This window comes from Phacochoerus africanus, chromosome 14 (genome assembly GCF_016906955.1).
Source record: "Phacochoerus africanus isolate WHEZ1 chromosome 14, ROS_Pafr_v1, whole genome shotgun sequence".
Taxonomy (NCBI): domain Eukaryota; kingdom Metazoa; phylum Chordata; class Mammalia; order Artiodactyla; family Suidae; genus Phacochoerus; species Phacochoerus africanus.
The window spans coordinates 39494490-39511668 of NC_062557.1; the positions used below are offsets into that span (position 1 = coordinate 39494490).

Here is a 17179-nt window from a genome sequence, read left to right on the forward strand (position 1 = left end):
TGCTGGCCTACACCACAGCCACAGCAACGCGGGATCTGACCCACATCTGGGACCTACACCACAGCTCACGGCCACGCCCGGATCCTTAACCTGCTGAGTGAGGCCAGGGATCGAACCCACAACCTCATGTTAGTTGGGTTCGTTAACCACTGAGCCATGATGAGAACTTCAGAATTGTCTTATTTAATCAGAGGCCCTATCCCCCAGGAAGCTTGGATGTGTTGGGTACAAGGATCTCCAATCTCAGGGGGTCAGGACCAGAATAACAAGGAAACTGATGCAGGCTTGCTGGGTTTTTTTCTTGCAGCAGGGGAGGCGGGGGGGGGGGGGGGGGGTGCTGGAATAAAGAGGTTCCCCCAGCTGGTGGTCCTGGAGGGGGGAAGCAGCCTGGACTGGTTTCCAATGAGAGCAGGTGAGTGTGGATGTTGGTCGAAGCCAGGACCAGTGAGCTGAGTGTGAATGTAGTTGTGATGGGAGAGGGGGCCTGCCTCTCTCCTGAAAAAGCAAGTTATCCTTCCCCCACTGCACTCCCCAGGCCGGATGGAGACCCCTGTGTGGCAGGGGGAGGACAGGGGCCTCTCTGGATGTCTGCACTGCTGCAGGCACTGGGGGCTCCGCAGGCTGGGGGAGCTTCGCGCTCACAATGGCCCCATTCTCCCAGCCACACACGAAGCATTCCAGGAGCACCCGCTGGCCAGCCAAAAATAGCTGGGATTCCTGGAGGAGGACCCAGCTCCCCAGCCTCCCCATCTTCCCATCTCAGCGTTTCAGGACTGCTCTGGTCCTGCCCTCTGCACACCTTGTCAGTGCCTTGTCTGAACACACACTGACCTCAACCAGACCAGGCTGCCCAGAAGAGGAGAGGAAGGTCTGGCGAGCTTCAGCCCTCAGCTCCCAGTGGGCATTCCTGGCCCAGAGCCTTCATTTTCTTCTCTGTTCAGCCAGGAGAATAACCTTTGACTGTCCTTGGCCGCAAATGCTTTGTTCTGCCGTGTCCAGGGGGAAGTTCAGGGAGAAGGCTCTCTGCTGGCCCTTGCCCTTTTCCTTATGGCTTGAACCCGGGGGGAAATGACACTTTTTGGTGGGGGGGGGGCAGCATCCAGAAGTTCCTGAGCCAGAGATGGAATCGTGCCCCAGCAGTGACAACTGCCCTATCCTTAACCCACTAGTCCACCAGGGAATTCCAATCAAGGCACTCAAGTTCCTGCTGTGCCACAGCAGGATCAGCAGTGTCTCTGGAGCCCTTGGGACGCAGCAGGTTCAATCCCCCACCCGGCACAGTGGCTTAAAGGATCTGACGTTGCCGCAGCTGCCGCGCCTTGGATCTGATCCGTAAGCCAGCGGGGGCGGCCAAAAAACAATCAAGGCACTGCCACTTTGATTAGGGGCTGTATTGAATGACTGGAGAGAAGGAGCAAGTTTCCCAGAGATTATTTTCTCAAGGCCATGTCTCTGCCCACCGAGCCAGAAGGACCTGAAACACCCAAGAGATGAGGGTGAGGCTAGGCCAGGGGAGGCGAATCAGGTGGGGGGTGGGCACTGCATGCTGCCCGGGGGCGGGGCCCTCGCGAGGCGCGGTTGGAGGAATGGAGCTCCAGGTGAGGTCGGGCGCTCCGTTGAGTGGGCGCTAGATGACAGGTGGGGCTGCGGCCTTCATCAGTGGGTTCGTGGTCGGCTCAGAGAGGGTGCGGGGTGCTCGGGGGGGGGCCTCTGAGAAGGGGCACGTCCGTGGAATGCGCTGGAGAGCGCTCGGCGTAGAGGGAGAGGAGAGGGTTGTGGGGAGTCTGGGTCCAGGTAAGGATGGAGGGCCGCACAGGACCGGAGTGGGGAGCGCTCAGGGGTCCCGGGCGGCCCCCGCGCCTCCCAAAGCCCGCTCCTCACCTAGGTCGGGGTGCTCCAGAATGCAGTGCGGCACGTAGGCCCGCAGGCTGTGCAGATTCCTGCACTTCTTGCAGAAAAGGATCTCACAGCGCGCGCAGCCCCCGAGGCGCGGCCGCCGCCGCCGGGTCTCCAACACGCAACGCTCCTCCGGGGGGCTCCGCTTCCTGCGGGCAGGGGCCGTGGCGCTCAGGGCACCGCGCCGCCCGCTCCCGCCCGGGGCTCCAGCGCCGCTGCATCCCGCCCCGGAGGAGGGGCGCGCCCTCACCTGTCGGCTGGGGCGGCCAGGCTACCGAGCAGCGCAAAGGGGCTGAACCAGGCCCAGAAGCCGCTGTCGGCGCGGCGCAGCAGCGCCACCTGTTGGGTGCTGGACTCCTGGCGCAGCGGGCTGTACGACACGGAGCCACGCTCGCGGCTCTCGCCGCCCCCCGCCAGCCGGCCCTCCGCCTCGCTCTCCGCCGCGAGCTCCTCCGGCGGCCTCTCCTCGTCTTCCTCCTCCTCCACCGACCCCTCCTCCGCGGCCTCGGCCGCGACCTCCCAGGCCCGCGGCTCCTCTACTTCCTTCTTCCACAAGGGGGTCTTCGCACCTGCGGGGGGACGCGGGGGAGGTGGGCGAAGAGCCCGGGTCCCCTGGCACTCTGACCCTAACACACCTCATGACCTACCTGAGCTGGTCGGAAAGATGAAAGGGCGCAGTGTATGAAGATTTCGGCGGGGTGATTACTTGCAGGTGGGACGCTGCTGGGCTAACTGGAAAGTAACACCTCTGCTGGGAGGTGTTCATGCCCCACCCTGTGCCCTGTGGTCCGCGGTTCTGGGGAGCTAGACTCGTAAGGGAAGAAAGGGGAAAGAAGGGCAGGAAAGATACAATTCCTGGGGCTTGCCCTAAAAAGGTCAGGAAAAATTTCTATTGATCCTTACCCATCCTGTTTAAAGAGGTTGGAGACAAAAGGAGGTGATAATAAAGCTAGGGTTCCAGCCCACATATATCGAGCACCACTGGCATGTAATCACCCCGTTCAACTCTTCAGCCCTTTCACCTTTCCGACTAGCTCTGGTAGGTGATGAGGTATGTAACAGACCGGCCTCTGAATTTCATCTAAGACTTGGTCTTTTTTTTTTTTTTTTTTCTTTTTAGGGCCACACCTGGGGCATATGAAAATTCATGGGCTAGAGGTCAAATCCAAGCTGCTGCTGCCAGCCTACACCACAGCCATAGAAACTTTGGGATCCAAGCTGAGTCTGTGACCTACACCATGGCTCATGGCACTGCCAGAACCTTAACCCACTGAGAGAGGCCAGGGATCAAACCCACATCCTCATGGATACTAGTCAGGTACTTAACTCCCTGAGTCATGATGGGAATTCCAGCCTTGGCCTGTTTTGTTTGCCTGTTTGACTTTTGCCTCTGGGGAAGTTCCCAGGCCAGGGAATGAACCTGTGCATGGCAGGTCCTTAACCCACTGGGCCACCTGGGAACTCCTCATCCAAGACTTTTGAAACCTTTCAAGAAAAGTTGTTTCAGAAGTTCCTCTGTGACCCAGCAGATTAAGGACCTGAAATTGTCACTGCTGTGGCTCTGGTCACTGCTGTGGTAGGGGTTTGATCCCTGGCTTAGGAACTTCCACATGCTTCAGGTGTGGCCAATATGTAAAAAAAAAAAAAAAGAAGTTTGGGAAAGAGGAGAGGGCTTGTACTTGGATGGGAAATTAAGAAAAGGCTGGACTTCTCCTCTGGGGTTGCCATGGTGATGGGTGGTTGGTCCACCATGGAGTCAAGAGACCAGCCAGCCCTGCCCTGCCTCCAGCCCCACTCACTGTGTTTATCCATTCTTCCAAAAGCTATGCTGCCCTCTTCGCCTGATCAGGCACTGTGATGAGAGGAATTTCCCAGACCCCATAAAACTTGGCCTGGTCTCCAGGGCCTCTGTTGGGTTTCAAGGGGGCGGGGGTAGAACCTCACCTGCCCATAGGATTCCATCCCAGAATAGCTGCCTTTTCTAGAGCTTCTAAAGGCACCCAAAATTCTGCCTACTCTCTTGGCAGGGTATTAAAAGGGATAGAGGTGACTTTGGACCCTAAGAGCCTGGGATCAAATCCTAGCCCTGCTACATAAATATAAAAACTCCCTGAGCTTTTGCATATTATCTCTCTGACCCTTAGTCTCTTTATCTGTAAGTCAGGGACAGTGGGGCATTCCCACTGTGGCTCAGCGGTAACAAACCCAACTAGTATCCATGACAATGCGGGTTCGATCCCTGGCCTCTCTCAGTGAGTTAAGGATCCGGCATTGCTATGAGCTGTGGTGTAGGTCACAGACACAACTCGGATCTGATGTTGCTGTGGCTGTGGGGCAGGCCGGGAGCTACAGCTCCAATTCAACCCCTAGCCTGGGAACCTCCATATGCCGTGGGTTGTGCCCTAAAAAGACAAAAAAAAAAGAGAGAGAGAGAGAGAGAGAGATGGTGCTGCAGTACCAGACTTTACCTGGCCCACAGAAAGCACTTAAAGCATCACATTTATTTGCATCACTATTTTCTCTCCTCCCCTTCCTGCTTTATGCCCATCCTTCTTTACCCCTGCTCCTCATCCTGCCCACTTGCAGGTCACTACCTTAGCTTTGAGGAGCAGAGGACATGGCGCCAAACGCCATAGGAAGTAGCCCTCAGGCAAGAGCCAGGTGTGGCTCCTGAATGTTCTATATGTGTGTTCGAGAGCTAGGGCTGGAAACTTGGGGACATTCCTTGTATTCCTGGCCTGACAGTGGGGTATATGGCAGAGTCAGGCGTATTCGAGGAGCAGAGGGTGCAAACCCAGGTCTGGAGAGTCTCAGTCTGATGGACTACAGTTGCTAGAGTCAAGGAGATCCCAGTCTGATATGGGAACATGATATGGTCCCTCAAGGCTGAAGGGGGGGGGGATGAGATCCCTTCCTTCAGGCATCTCCCAGTTTGGTGGAGGAAGTTTAGTGGGATGTTGAACAAAGAGAGAAAACCAATCCCCAGGACTCTCATGGGAGCAACCCCATCAAGAATGGTGACGAGTCTAAATTTTTACCCTATTTGCAAGCTAGCAAGTTAGCTTGATGTATTTTCATGGGCTCTGAATCAGAGGTAAAGGACTACATTTCTCATGACACAGCAGCATCAGCATATTTATGTCACTTCCTCTTGGCCCACTGTCCCATAGCTGCCACCAGGATGGGGGCCATGATATACCTGTATATGCAGTGGTTTGCGTTATAAGAGGAATCCTGAGTTTAGGGAGCCTTAATCTTTTATAATGGGCAGTAGGCAAACATGTTCTTTGCTCCAGAAAAAGACATTATGTCTTCCAAAGGTGTTCACTGTAAAAAACACCCTTGGAAAGGGTGGTAGCTCTGCTTGCAAAACATGCAAAAATGGGTAAGACCCATGTAGAACTGTCCCTCCCCAAACCCCATTCTCCTTCATTTACTAAAAGAGCTTATAGCCACCTTGGTTCTTGATTGCAAATTTCAAAGTCTCGCCCTGGCTAATTTAAAGAAAAAGAATAGTGAGGAGCTCCCATTGTGGCTCAAGAAGTTAAGAAACCAACTAGTATCCATGAGGATACAGGTTCCATCCCTGCCTCACTCAGTGGATTAAAGGATCCAGCATTGCCAAAAGTTGTGGCATGGGTCGTGGATGTGGCTGGGATCTGGTGTTGCTATGGCTGGGGTGTCGGCCAGTGGCTAGGCTCCAATTCAACCCTTAGCCTGGGAACCTCCATATGCCCTGGGTGTGGCCCTAAAAAAAAAAAAAGACAAAAAATAGAGAAAGAAAAAGAAAAAGAATAATGAGAACTCACAGAATGGCTGACAGGCTTGACAACTGGAAGGCAGATTCTCTCTTTGGGGCTGGGGCCCTCTTCCCTAATTTCAAGAAAGTTCCACCTAATACTGAACAAAATAGGATTCTGTTAGCCAGAAAGGAAAAGAAATAGCTCCTCTATATTGAGGCAAACAGCCTCTAGCTCCCAGTGACCTGTTTCCTGGTTTTCACGCTCCCAAGTGAAATAAAGCTGATCTAGGTAATTGATAGGATATTGTGGAAATGGTGGCCTGTGACTTTCTAGGTTAGGTAATAAAACACCCTGTGGCTTCTCTCTTGTTCTCTCACCCTGGGGAAAGCCGGCTGCCATGTCATGGGGACACTCAATCAACCCTATGGTGAGGTCCATCTACTGAGGAACCAAGGCTTCTTGCCAGCTTCAGTTTTTTTGTTTCCTCGTCTGTAAAATGGGTACAACAACCATCACATTGATGCCTTTCGAAAGTAATTAGAAAAAAAAATTATCTTCTAAAACATAAAGAAAAGCCCTGCATAATTTGAGACCTCATTTCCTTTCTGCCTCATATCCTACCTATCGTGGCTATTCCTGGAATATGGCAAGCATCGTCCTGCCTGGAGGCTTTGCACTGGCTGTTCCCTCTGCCCAAGTACCCTTCCCGCAGATACCTGCTGGGCTTCCTTCCTCCCTTCTCTCAGGGTACTGCTCAAGTTTCACTGTATCAGCGGGGACTCCTGACCGCCTTATAAAAATACCTCCCCCCCAACACGACATCTCCTTTAGCCCTTGAGTTTTCTCCCTGGTATGTCCCACCATCTGACTTACTATAGGTTTACATGTGTTATCTGTCATCCATCATTCAGCAACATGTCAGCAGCCTCCATGAGGTCAGGGGCCTTGTTGATAGCTCCATCTTCAGGCCTATGATGGTGCGTGGCATGCAGTAGGTACTCAGGACATGTTTGTTGAATGACTGCATTGCTGTGGCTGGGGGGTGAGGTGCTATGACCGACAGCCCGCTCTGGAGGAATCACATGGGTAGAGTGGGCGATGGAGCAGGTTCTTGAGAGAAAGTGGGGATCCCGGTGCACGGACAGGGCTGCTGGGAGAATCAGGGTGAGCTGGGACCCACCCAGTCCTGACAGTGGAAAGTATCGTTCCTCTATTCCTACATATTATCAGTCCCATTTTGCAGTTGAGGCAACTAAGGCAGACAGAAGCTAGGTTGTAGTGAAGGGCACAGAGGGATTCGGGAAAGGGTCCAAGACCAGACTCAGCTGTTTGGACTCCACTGCTGTGTCTATTTCATCCCCATCCGGTGGTGCTCACTAAACACCAAGGGGATCCAGCAAACACCCCCTGGCCTGCTTCTCACACCTATTTCCCCAAAGCCCCCACCTGGGTCAACCAGCCTCAGCCTCTCCTCTGCTCCCCGGGCTTCAGGGCAGGCTCAGCAGGGGAGGCAATGCCGGAAAGGGTTAACAAGGAGTGTTTGTAGCAGCCGCTGTCTCCAGGGAGAGGAAAGCACTGGAGGCCGACAGCCAGACTCCAGGCTGGCCGGTGGGGGGTGGGAGGCAGCCGCCAGCGCAGCCTGTCCCGCCCTGGGGGGAGAGAGGAGTGCCCAAACATCCATCCGTCCTGGGAGGTGGTGACCTCGGAGAAGACTGGGCAGCTGGGGCGTGAGGTCGCTGCGGGGCTACCAAGTAGGAAAGTTCTGGCAGGGACTGAGGAATGTGGGGGGGCGGGGGCCCAGCCTGGCCCAGCCGGGTGGCAGCAGTGGCGGTGGCTGAAGCCAGCAGCAAGTAGCAGAGCGGTCCCAGGCTCTGGGAGGCTGGAAGGGAAGCCTTGAGTTAGGAAGAGAGAACCAGTCAAGACCCAGCAGGTGGCAGGAGGGAAGACACGGCTGGGGGAGAGAGGAGGCGCCCGCCCCCTCGAGCCATGTCCCAGCCCCAGACTCGGAGGAGGAGGCCTGGGACCCCGAGGCCTCCGGTGCGCAGCATCCGGCCCTTTAAGTCCAGTGAACAGTACCTGGAAGCCATGAAGGAGGACCTGGCCGAGTGGCTTCGGGATCTCTACGGACTGGACATCGACGCGGCCAACTTCCTGCAGGTGCTGGAGACGGGCCTGGTGCTGTGCCGGCATGCCAACGCTGTCACCGAGGCCGCCCTGGCCTTCCTGACAGAGGCACCTGCCCGAGCCCGAAAGATCCCCCTGCCCCAGGCAGGGGTTTCCTGCAACAGGGCGGCCCAGCCCGGCACCTTCCAGGCCCGGGACAATATCTCCAACTTCATCCAGTGGTGTCGCAAGGAGATGGGCATCCAAGGTAAGCACCTGGGCCCCCCCGCCCTTGTGGAGCGTCCATCTCCTCTTGAAGCTGAGGGCTGCAGTGGGGGTCAGGAACCAGGTCCTGCTTCCAGATTTGCCTGGATCCAGTTCATCCCCTTTCATGCCTTGGTTTCCCCATCTCGTAGTAAATCCCTGATTTAAAAAAAAGTGTTGGGGAGTTCCCATCATGGCTCAGTGGAAATGAATCTGACTAGCACCCAGGAGGATGCAAGTTCCATTCCTGACGTCGCTCAGCGGGTTAAGGATCTGGCGTTTCCGTGAGCTGTGGTGGAGGTCGCAGACTTGGCTCAGATCCCATGTTGCTGTGGCTCTGGCTGTGGTGTAGGCCGGCAGCTGTAGCTCCAATTCGACCCCTAGCCTGGGAACCTCCATATGCCAAGAGTGCAGCCCTAAAAAGACAAAAAGAAAAAGGTGTATTGATTAAGCAATGACCACCTATCTCCATTGGGCTGAGCACCATATGCTGGGCACTGCGGGTTGGGAGGACTGAGAACCAGTGCCCAGGAGTTCGCAGGCCAGGAAGAGAGATGGCTGAGAAGATGCCTAAATTACAGCCCAATGAGATAGAAGTTCAAGTGAGGCATCTGTGCTGGGGAGACTGGAGGAAATGGTCACGTGATGAGAAAGACTAAATAGAGGCGAGAGATTTGAGCTGAGTCTTGGGGAATAAACAGAAGCTGGGGAGGAAAGGGAGTTCTAGGCAGGGTGACAGCACAGACAGAGGCAGAAAGAAGGTGTGTGTGTGTGTGTGTGTGTGTGTTTGGGCTACAGTGAGGTGGGGAGGGGCCAGGGGAAGCAAGTGGACATTAGGGAGGGGACAGTCATGCTGGGGGGCTTTCAGGACTCAGGGAGTGACATATCCGGATCCCTCCTTCAATTCCCAGGCCTTGGACCCAGCAGTGGGGAGGAAGCCAGATGGCCCATCGTCCTCCAGGCCAAAGGCAGTGGGGGTGAGGCAGAGGGAAAGGTCAGGCCCCAGCTACCAGCTGGTGGCAACACAAGAAAAAGCAGGATAGGAGGGTTGATCACAGCTGGTGTTTTACAGGGTACACCACGTGCTAGACACTGCCTGCAAGCACATAACCATCCCCACAACAACCCAAGAAATAGACTACATTCCCATTTTACAGAAGAGGAGATGGAGGCTGGGATCCAGCCGGTTGGGTCGGAGTGTCAGGATTCCAACGCTGGCAGTTGGGCTCCTGAGCCTGTGCTCAACCCAGCCTGGTTATACGTGGGCTGGGGTTGAGTTCAGGGGGGTCCTGGTGGATACTACAGGTGAGAGGCGTGGCTGGCAAGCAGGATAAACTGCTTCTCGCTCCTGGACCCGTCCTGACAAACAGAGCGGGGAGAGGGGAAGGTGGGGTTCGTAAGTTCGTTCCTTCACTCGCTCAGTCTGGGCCAATTCTTCCCACCCACCCCCACCTCTCCCATTAGGCGGCCACCCTGTCTGCACTGCCAGAGCAGTTCTGCCTAGACACCTCCCAGGGGCTGGCTAGACTCCAAGATCATGAGATGCAACCTCCCGTCCCCTGCCCTTCCCACGCCCCGCCCATGTCTGCCACCCGGGTCCAGGTCCAGGATGACCCCGCACTGGGGCAGCCTGGCAGGTCAGCGGGGGGCTCAGGCCGCCTAGCCTCCCTTCCCCTCTCTCGCCCGGGCCAGAGGTGCTGATGTTCGAGACGGAGGACCTGGTGCTGCGCAAGAACGTGAAGAACGTGCTTCTGTGCCTGCTGGAGCTGGGTCGCCGGGCCTGGCGCTTCGGCGTCGCGGCGCCTACCCTGGTGCGGCTGGAGGAGGAGATCGACGAGGAGCTGCGGCAGGAGATGGCCCTACCCCCGCCCGACCCCCCGCCGCCCGAGCCCCCTAGACGCCGGCCCTGCCACTTCCGCAACCTGGACCACGTGGTGAGGGCTCCGGACACGCCCCCAAGGCCCCGCCTTCCTCCGCCCCGCCCCCTTCCCCCTCCCTCTCGGGCCCCCTCTGCGGCACCCTCTTCCTGAGCTCCACTCCGACCCCACCCAGACATGCACTGTGTGGCTTTTAATAAGTCATGTCCACTTTGATCCTCGCCCTATCGTTTTTATTATGAATCCAGAAGCTCCTCCTCGCTCATTTAAACCCCGTGGCCCGCTTGTTAAGAACCCAGACTCCAGCACCTTCTCTGATAGCTTGATTCAAGTCTTATTTCTACTGCTTTGCGGCTGTGTGACTTTGGGCAAATTACTTGCCCTCTCTGAGCCTCGGTTCCCTTCTCTGTTCTGTGGGGATGTAACCGTGTTCGCCTTCCACGACCGCCGTGGGTATTAAATGAGCCAGTGCACATGAAGCACTCAGGCCCGTGTCCTGCAGAGAGGTTCCTGTCGTTGGGCTTAGTTCTGACTTCTACCACCAAGGAATTGGGATCAGGGAGGTTTCTTTTTTTTGTCTTTATCTAGGGCCGCATGTGCAGCATATGGAGGTTCCCAGGCTAGGGGTCTAATCGGAGCTGTAGCTGCGGGTCTACGCCACAGCCACAGCAACGCGGGATCCCAGCCGCGTCTGCAACCTACACCACAGCTCACGGCAACGCCAGATCCTTAACCCACTGAGCAAGGCCAGGGATCAAACCCGCAACCTCATGGTTCCTAGTTGGACTCGTCAACCACTGAGCCACGACGGGAACTCCTCAGGGAGGTTTCTTAACTTGCCCAGGGCCCATGGAGGCAGGACTCCAACCCAAACCTGTCAGATTCCAAGGTCCACCTTAACCATCACACTCCACTGCCTGTCAGGTGACCCACTAGGATGCTGGGCCATAGGTGACCCTGCAAGGTCTTGTTCTCGTTGAGTCATTAAAGATCTCCTCTACTTGCTTCTCGGCCCCCAGCCCTGACTCAGCAGAAACCTTGGGATTGGGGGCAGGCAGGCCCTGCACTGGGCTTGACCCGGCGTGCAGGGGAGCTTGGGTACCTGGGCAGAGGGGAGAGCCGAGCCCATTGCCTTCTGCCTGCAGGTGCAGAGCCTGGTGAGCCACTGCACGTGCCCGGTGCAGTTCTCCATGGTCAAGGTGTCGGAGGGGAAGTACCAGGTGGGAGACTCCAACACCCTCATCTTCATCCGAGTAAGTCCTGGGACATGGGGTGGAGGGCCCCCCACCCCCACCCCCCGGGGCCAGGAGAATCGGGTTTCCTTCCATGGGACTTTGCCCAGGCCTGAAGGTAAGGACAGGAAATCACCATTCAGGGCCCCCCACCCCCACCCCAGTTATCAGGCCTTGGGATTTTGCTTGTCTTCCCTCGATGAATTCTGGAAGATTTCTGGCAAAGTTGGCAAGCATGTCCCCTCCTCCCATTAGGGCAGCCAGAACTAGACACACACCCCGGCCATCCGCCTCCACCTTAGCATAGTTTAGAGGGTGTCCCCAGGCAGAAGTTGGGATGAAAGGTACTCCCAATTTTCCACCCACAGGCTTGGTCAGAGCCGGGGCCTGAGACCCCCAAGTTTGTATTCCCTGCAAGGAACTCCACAGTCCACCCCTCACATGCCCAGCTTGGCACATCCTGCAGAGTGATTGCTGACACAGGCCTGAATGGTGCCTCCCACTACCTCCTGCTCTACACCTGGCTGGCCTCACCTGGGCTGGCCTGCACCTGAGGGTGTGGCAGGTGGCTCAGGGCACCGCTAAGCCCTCTCCCTGGGCAAGGCCTCACCTGAGGGCAGAGCCAGCTCCCTGAGCCCTGTGAGGTCAGGGTGGATGGAAACGTGGCCTCACATTTCCACTGAGGAAGTGGAGTCCTGGGGAGAGTACATGACCTGGAGGGGAGTGGGGTCTTGTGTGTGTGTCTTTTTTTGTCTTTTCTAGGACTGCACCTGTGGCATATGGAGGTTCCCAGGCTGGGGGTGAAATTGGAGCTGCAGCCGCTGGCCTGCACCACAACCACAGCAATGCTGGATCCTTAACTCACTGAGCGAGGCCAGGGATCGAACCTGAAACCTCATGGTTCCTAGTCAGATTCGTTAACCTCTGCGCTATGATGGGAACTCTTTGTGGGGTCTTTAACACACATTACAGAGCAAAGCCAGGGCCTTGTTTCTTTCTTTCTTTCCTTTTTTTTTTTTTTTTGCTTTTTAGGGCTGCACCAGTGGCGTATGGAGGTTCCGGTTTAGGGGTCTAATCACAGCTACAGCTGCCAGCCTATGCCAGAGCCACAGCAACGCCAGATCTGAGCCGCGTCTGCAACCCATACCACAGCTCATGGCAACGCCAGATCCTCAACCCACTGAGCAAGGCCAGGGGTTGAACCCGCAACCTCATGGTTCCTAGTCAGATTCGTTAACCACTGAGCCTCGACGGGAACCCCTCCCCAGGGCCCCGTTTCTGATACAAGGTGTGAGCCTCTTCACAGTGAAGGGAGAGAAGAGTCTGGGGCCAGACTACACGCCTATGAGATCCTGTCTTGCTGTGGGGCAACTTCTGGTTTGGCAGCTTAGCTTTCACCCTCACATGTGTCATCCGATGCTGGTCACAGAGGGGACTGCGCACTCCCAAGTACACTTGCGTGCATGTGTGCATGGATGGAAGCGAGCACAGGAGGCCCACAGGCTGGTTCTGAGAGAGGGGACATCCTCACTCTGCTCCCCATCACTGCCCCCTGCAGATCCTCCGGGACCACGTGATGGTGCGTGTCGGGGGCGGCTGGGACACGCTGGGTCACTATCTGGACAAACATGATCCCTGCCGGTGCACATCCCTCTGTGAGTCCTCTGAGAGTCCCTTCCCTGTGACTCTGGGCTGGGAGGCTGGAAGCAGAGGTGGGTGGTAGGCCTAGTCTCTAGGGACAAGACGTGCGCAAGGGTTGGAGGAGGGAAGATATAGAAGGTACAGGTAGGTGTGTGTGGCCTCTCAGCTCTGGGAGGAAAGCTGGGCCGCCATGGTGCGGTACCACTTTCAGCCACAGGATGGCGCCAAACACAGACTCAGCATTTGGTCAAGGTGCATATTGGCAGGGCTTAGGTCTGGCTCTAATGTCCACAGTGGTGGCACCCAGCATAATGTGGAAGGGTCTTTAGTCTTCTTGTAATTTCCACCAGCACCTCAAGCCACCCCAAATAAGCATGAAATCTAAGTAAAAGATGTGGACTTGCAATACAAATGCAGCTTTAAATTAAGTCCCCCAGTTGGGTCCTCTGACCAGATTTCATCCCCTAAACTCCTCTTATCAGGACATTCTGGTCCCTGTCACAGTAGGTCCCACTGTCTCTAATAGGGGATTCAGGGTGTGGGACAGCTGGGGGAGGGAGCAATGGACCCTATCAGCAGGAATGTAACCCTTCCCTCCTCTCCTTTCCTCTGGGGGCTGTGTTGGTAGCACACAAGGCGGGTGACTTCCTGAAGCCCCCTGCCTCACCGGTGCAGCATGAAGTGAGGGTGCAGGATGGGCCCTCCCAGCCTCAGCCTACAATGACCATCAGCCGCTCCCAGAGCCCCCCGCCTCCTGTGGACTGGAAGACATATACCTCTTTGGGTGGAAAGCTGAGGCCCCCCGCCGCCTCCTCCCCCAGACCCCGCTGTGAACAGAGAGCAGGGGAGGGGATCGTCCGAAAGACAGCACCATTCGTGAGGTACAAGGGAGCAGGGACAGGGCAGGGCCTCTTTCTGCTTTGGAGTCCACGTTCTCAGAGGCCAGCCCATTCCAAGATAAGGGGAGCAGGTCTCCCAGCAGTTTCCCTACCGCAGAAAGACCTCAGATGCTCAGAACCAAAAAAGCGCCAGGTACCATTACAATCATCTAGCGACTTCATATGTCCTCCCATTTCACAGATGAGGAGGCTGAGGCCCATAAAGGAAACAGACTTCCCAAGGTCCTTCTGCCATTTCATGGTAGAGCAGAAACTAAGATGCTGCCCACCCATGGCTCGTGACCTGCAGCTGTGGGATCAGAAGCAACCTGGGGTCCAGACCAGGCTGCTTTCTTTCTTCCCCTTTTTTCTTTTTAGGGCCAGTGCAGCATATGGAAGTTCCCAGGCTGGGGGTCAAACTGGAGCTGCAGCTGCCGGCCTACATCACAGCCACAGCAACACCAGATCTGAGCTGCATCTGTGACTTACACTACAGCTCATGGCAACGCCGTATCCTTAACCCACTGAGGGGGGCCAGGGATTGAACCCGCATCCTCATGAGTACTAGTCAGGTTCATTACCACTGAACCACAGTGGGAACTTCTGGGCTGCTTTCTAATCGGCTATACAAGGAATGGGGGGGGGGGATAGACTTAAACCGTATCCGCTGTAAGAGTCTCTGGCAGGCCCAGGGGGAGAAGGAGCATCTGCTTCATTCAACACGAACTCTGTCCCCTAGGGTTCTGGCTGGGGAAAGGCCATCCCTTTCTAGAGCCAGGGGACTGGATTAAATGACCCTGCCAGCCTGTGATTCTCCCTGTCAGGTGCCAGGAGAAATCGCACACCCCATCTCAGAGGCAGCTGCCAGCCGGGGACACTGCACCCAGCCACCAATTGTCACCCACCCCTTGGGAGCAAGACCCACAGCTCACCTCCTCAGGGAAGAGAGGGGTCAGACACCCCCCTGAACTCCCCAGGGGAAGGACTCCTACATCTTGGGTTCGTGAAGAGACAGACAGCCGGGGAACTCATGCCAGGACTTCCACCCCCCAGAGATGCCGAGCCCCCGAGGCCACCGTCAGAGGGACACCAGCAAGACGACCATCTCCCCTGCCTCGTTCCTCCAGCCCAGCCAAGCCCGCGGGCCCCAGGCCACCACCCCAGGGTGAAGCCGAGGGTGCTTCCTCCCAGCTCAGGGAGCCAGCATCTGTCTGTCCTCCATCCCCTGCTAAAGGACCCACCAAGATCCCGGTCCGGTTGCCCCCAGCTCGCCCCCCCACTCCAGGAAGAAGCTTTCCAGGTACTGCAGGTGGAGGTCCCAGGACAGAACTGGGGAGGGGCCCCAGTCCATTAAGGGCCATCACTGGGGACCTGTCTGGGTCCAGACATGAGGGCTGCTCTGTGGAAGAGCGGCAAGAGGACCATAAACTGGAAGTCCAGGTGACAGCAGAGGCTGGAGAGCCCTGGGGCCTGGGCCCCCAGCGTCGGGAGGGGAGGTACGCGCCCCTGCCCTTGGGTGGGGCCAAGGAGCAAGCCATCAACCACAGCCTGGAGGAGGAACTTTCGGCCAACATGAAGCTGCTGGAGGTGGGGGGTGCCCGCCCCCACGGCACAGGGGCTGGGGTCATTCCCCGAAGTGGGGTCTACGTTCCCAGCCTGGGTGGGCGGTGGCCTGAGCCTGGGGGTCCTTATGACAAAGTCATCCAGGAACTGGCTCAGGGCCCCCCACCCCTTCTTAGAGTGGACCTGGGAGCCTGGAACTCCGCCCCTGGAGGCTCCCCTAAGGCGGCTCTAACTGCAGGCTCAGGAAGCCCAAGAGGGAACCCGGAAGAGAGCAGGTTGAGGACAAAGGCAAGCCTGAGTGCCAAGGGCACCAGGACAAGGACGGTCTCAGCTCAAGGAGGGCAGGACTGCTCAGCCCCTGCTGTGCCTGCCAGCCCAGAGGCCCCCACACCTTCACTCTCCAACCCCAGTTCTGAGAAAGGCGAGTCATGGGCAGCCAAGGGCAAGAGAATACTCCGGAAGCCCCAGCGAGTCCCATCCATCTACAAGCTGAAGCTGAGGCCCAGGCTTCGGCCCCGGAGAGACCACAGGCCTGAGAAGCGGCCGTCTCGAATCCCTAAGCCGCTGACCTACTTCTGCCTGGGCCCAACCAGGGCACCCCCCGGGGGCAGGCTGGCGACAGCAGCTCTGGGCAGCAAGGGAGGGGTGGCAACCCCGGGGAAGGGAGCCTTGGCAGGGGAGGAGGAAGAAGGAAAGCAGGGGAGCGAGCCAGCCGCCCCACTGGAGAGCAGCCCCCAGCCCCTGGAAGGCCAGGGGAAGCAGCGGCTTCAAGTCCCCCTCTCACCTGAAGAGGAGTCTTGGGTCTGAGAAGGCGCTTCTGCTCGCAAGCCTGTGGGTGTAGGGAGGAGGGTCGTGAGAAGACGCTCACGTACGCGTCCCTCGCACGTCCATTGGCAGGAACAGAAGGGAAGGTCCCTCACCTCAATACAGGGCCTTGGCCCGGAGACAAATACAGACTCAATCTGCTTAACTGAGCAGAAGGGCGACCCATCGGTCCCACTCCAGCTCCAGGGTGGTGGGGTACCCTCTCCCAGAGCAGCTCCCCAAACTCCTGAACTCTATCCTCTGGCCATGCCCACTGTTTCCGCAGCTCTTCTAACTTATTAAACACCAGTGGGTCTGTTCCTGAGCCCTCAGCGCCATGAGTCCTTTCCAACTGTGTGGTGCAGGAAGGTGTGTGCAGACACCTTCCCGCTGGGGAAGAAGGGGATAGGGGAGCGAGTGGGGGTGAGAGGATCCCCCACTCCAGGCTCAGCTGACCTGGCCAGGGAGCCCTTCTCTCCTGGAAGCAGCTGTTACATCAGCACCATGGACAGGGACAAGGCCACCCAGCACAGGCTCCTTCTGTCAGGACTTTAAAAAACTTTGCTTTGCAGGTTGGGAAATGGCATCACTGAGGAAAGAGGGATGGTTCTTTAACACCTCTGCACCCAAGGAGTTACGACCAGGGGGCAGGGGTGCGGCTGCAGAGTGGGAGAAAAGACACAAGAGCAGAAGCTGGGATTGAGTCCACTTAGGAAAGGTTTTCCAAGTGGCAGAGGGACATGTTATGCTTCTCCTCTGGATTTTTTTTTTTTTTTTTTTTTTAAGGGCCGTGCCCTCTGCATATGGAGCTTCCCAGGCTAGGGGCTGAATCGGAGTTACAGCTACCAGCCTCTGCCAGATTGTTAACCCACTGCCAGGTCTTTGACCCACACCACAGCTCATGGCAATGCTGGATCCTTAACCAACTGAGTGGGGCCAGGGGTTGAACCCGCATCCTCATGGGTCCTAGTCGGGTTTGCTGCTGCTGAGCCACAATGGGAACTCCTCCCCAGGATGGTTTTGACCAGCTGGAGGGTTCTGGGGCGGGGCCTGGTGGAGAAGAGGAGTCCCAAGCTCACCCTCTTTCCCTGCATTCCCCCAGTTGACCCGGGCTTTGGGATTCAGGCCCTGTAGGGAGCCCCTTCCTTCCCACGGCAGGAACTGAGCCAACACCTTGG

The 17179-nt window shown here is 56.9% G+C and overlaps 2 protein-coding genes across 3 annotated transcripts; one reads left to right on the plus strand and one right to left on the minus strand.

The window, feature by feature from the left end:
* Window positions 1–1373: 1373 nt before the first annotated feature.
* On the minus strand, window positions 1374–3708 carry C14H17orf50 (chromosome 14 C17orf50 homolog). Its single transcript, XM_047756805.1, has 3 exons — window positions 3696–3708; window positions 2147–2531; window positions 1374–2045 (listed from the first exon to the last, which is right to left on the minus strand). The coding sequence occupies exons 1-3, from the start codon at window positions 3706–3708 to the stop codon at window positions 1835–1837; spliced, it is 609 nt and encodes a 202-aa protein (XP_047612761.1). The 3' UTR covers window positions 1374–1834.
* Window positions 3709–6248: 2540 nt separating this feature from the next.
* Window positions 6249–16326, plus strand: GAS2L2 (growth arrest specific 2 like 2). 2 transcript variants are annotated; one of them, XM_047757217.1, is made up of 6 exons: window positions 6249–8010; window positions 9699–9940; window positions 11029–11136; window positions 12674–12770; window positions 13385–13637; window positions 14459–16326. In XM_047757217.1, exons 1-6 carry the CDS (start codon window positions 7626–7628, stop codon window positions 16002–16004), a joined length of 2631 nt encoding a protein of 876 aa, XP_047613173.1. In that variant the 5' UTR covers window positions 6249–7625; the 3' UTR covers window positions 16005–16326. The 2 variants fall into 2 exon arrangements, with proteins under 2 accessions (XP_047613173.1, XP_047613174.1); XM_047757218.1 differs by lacking the exon at window positions 6249–8010 and adding an exon at window positions 9260–9311.
* The last annotated feature ends 853 nt before the right edge of the window (window positions 16327–17179 follow it).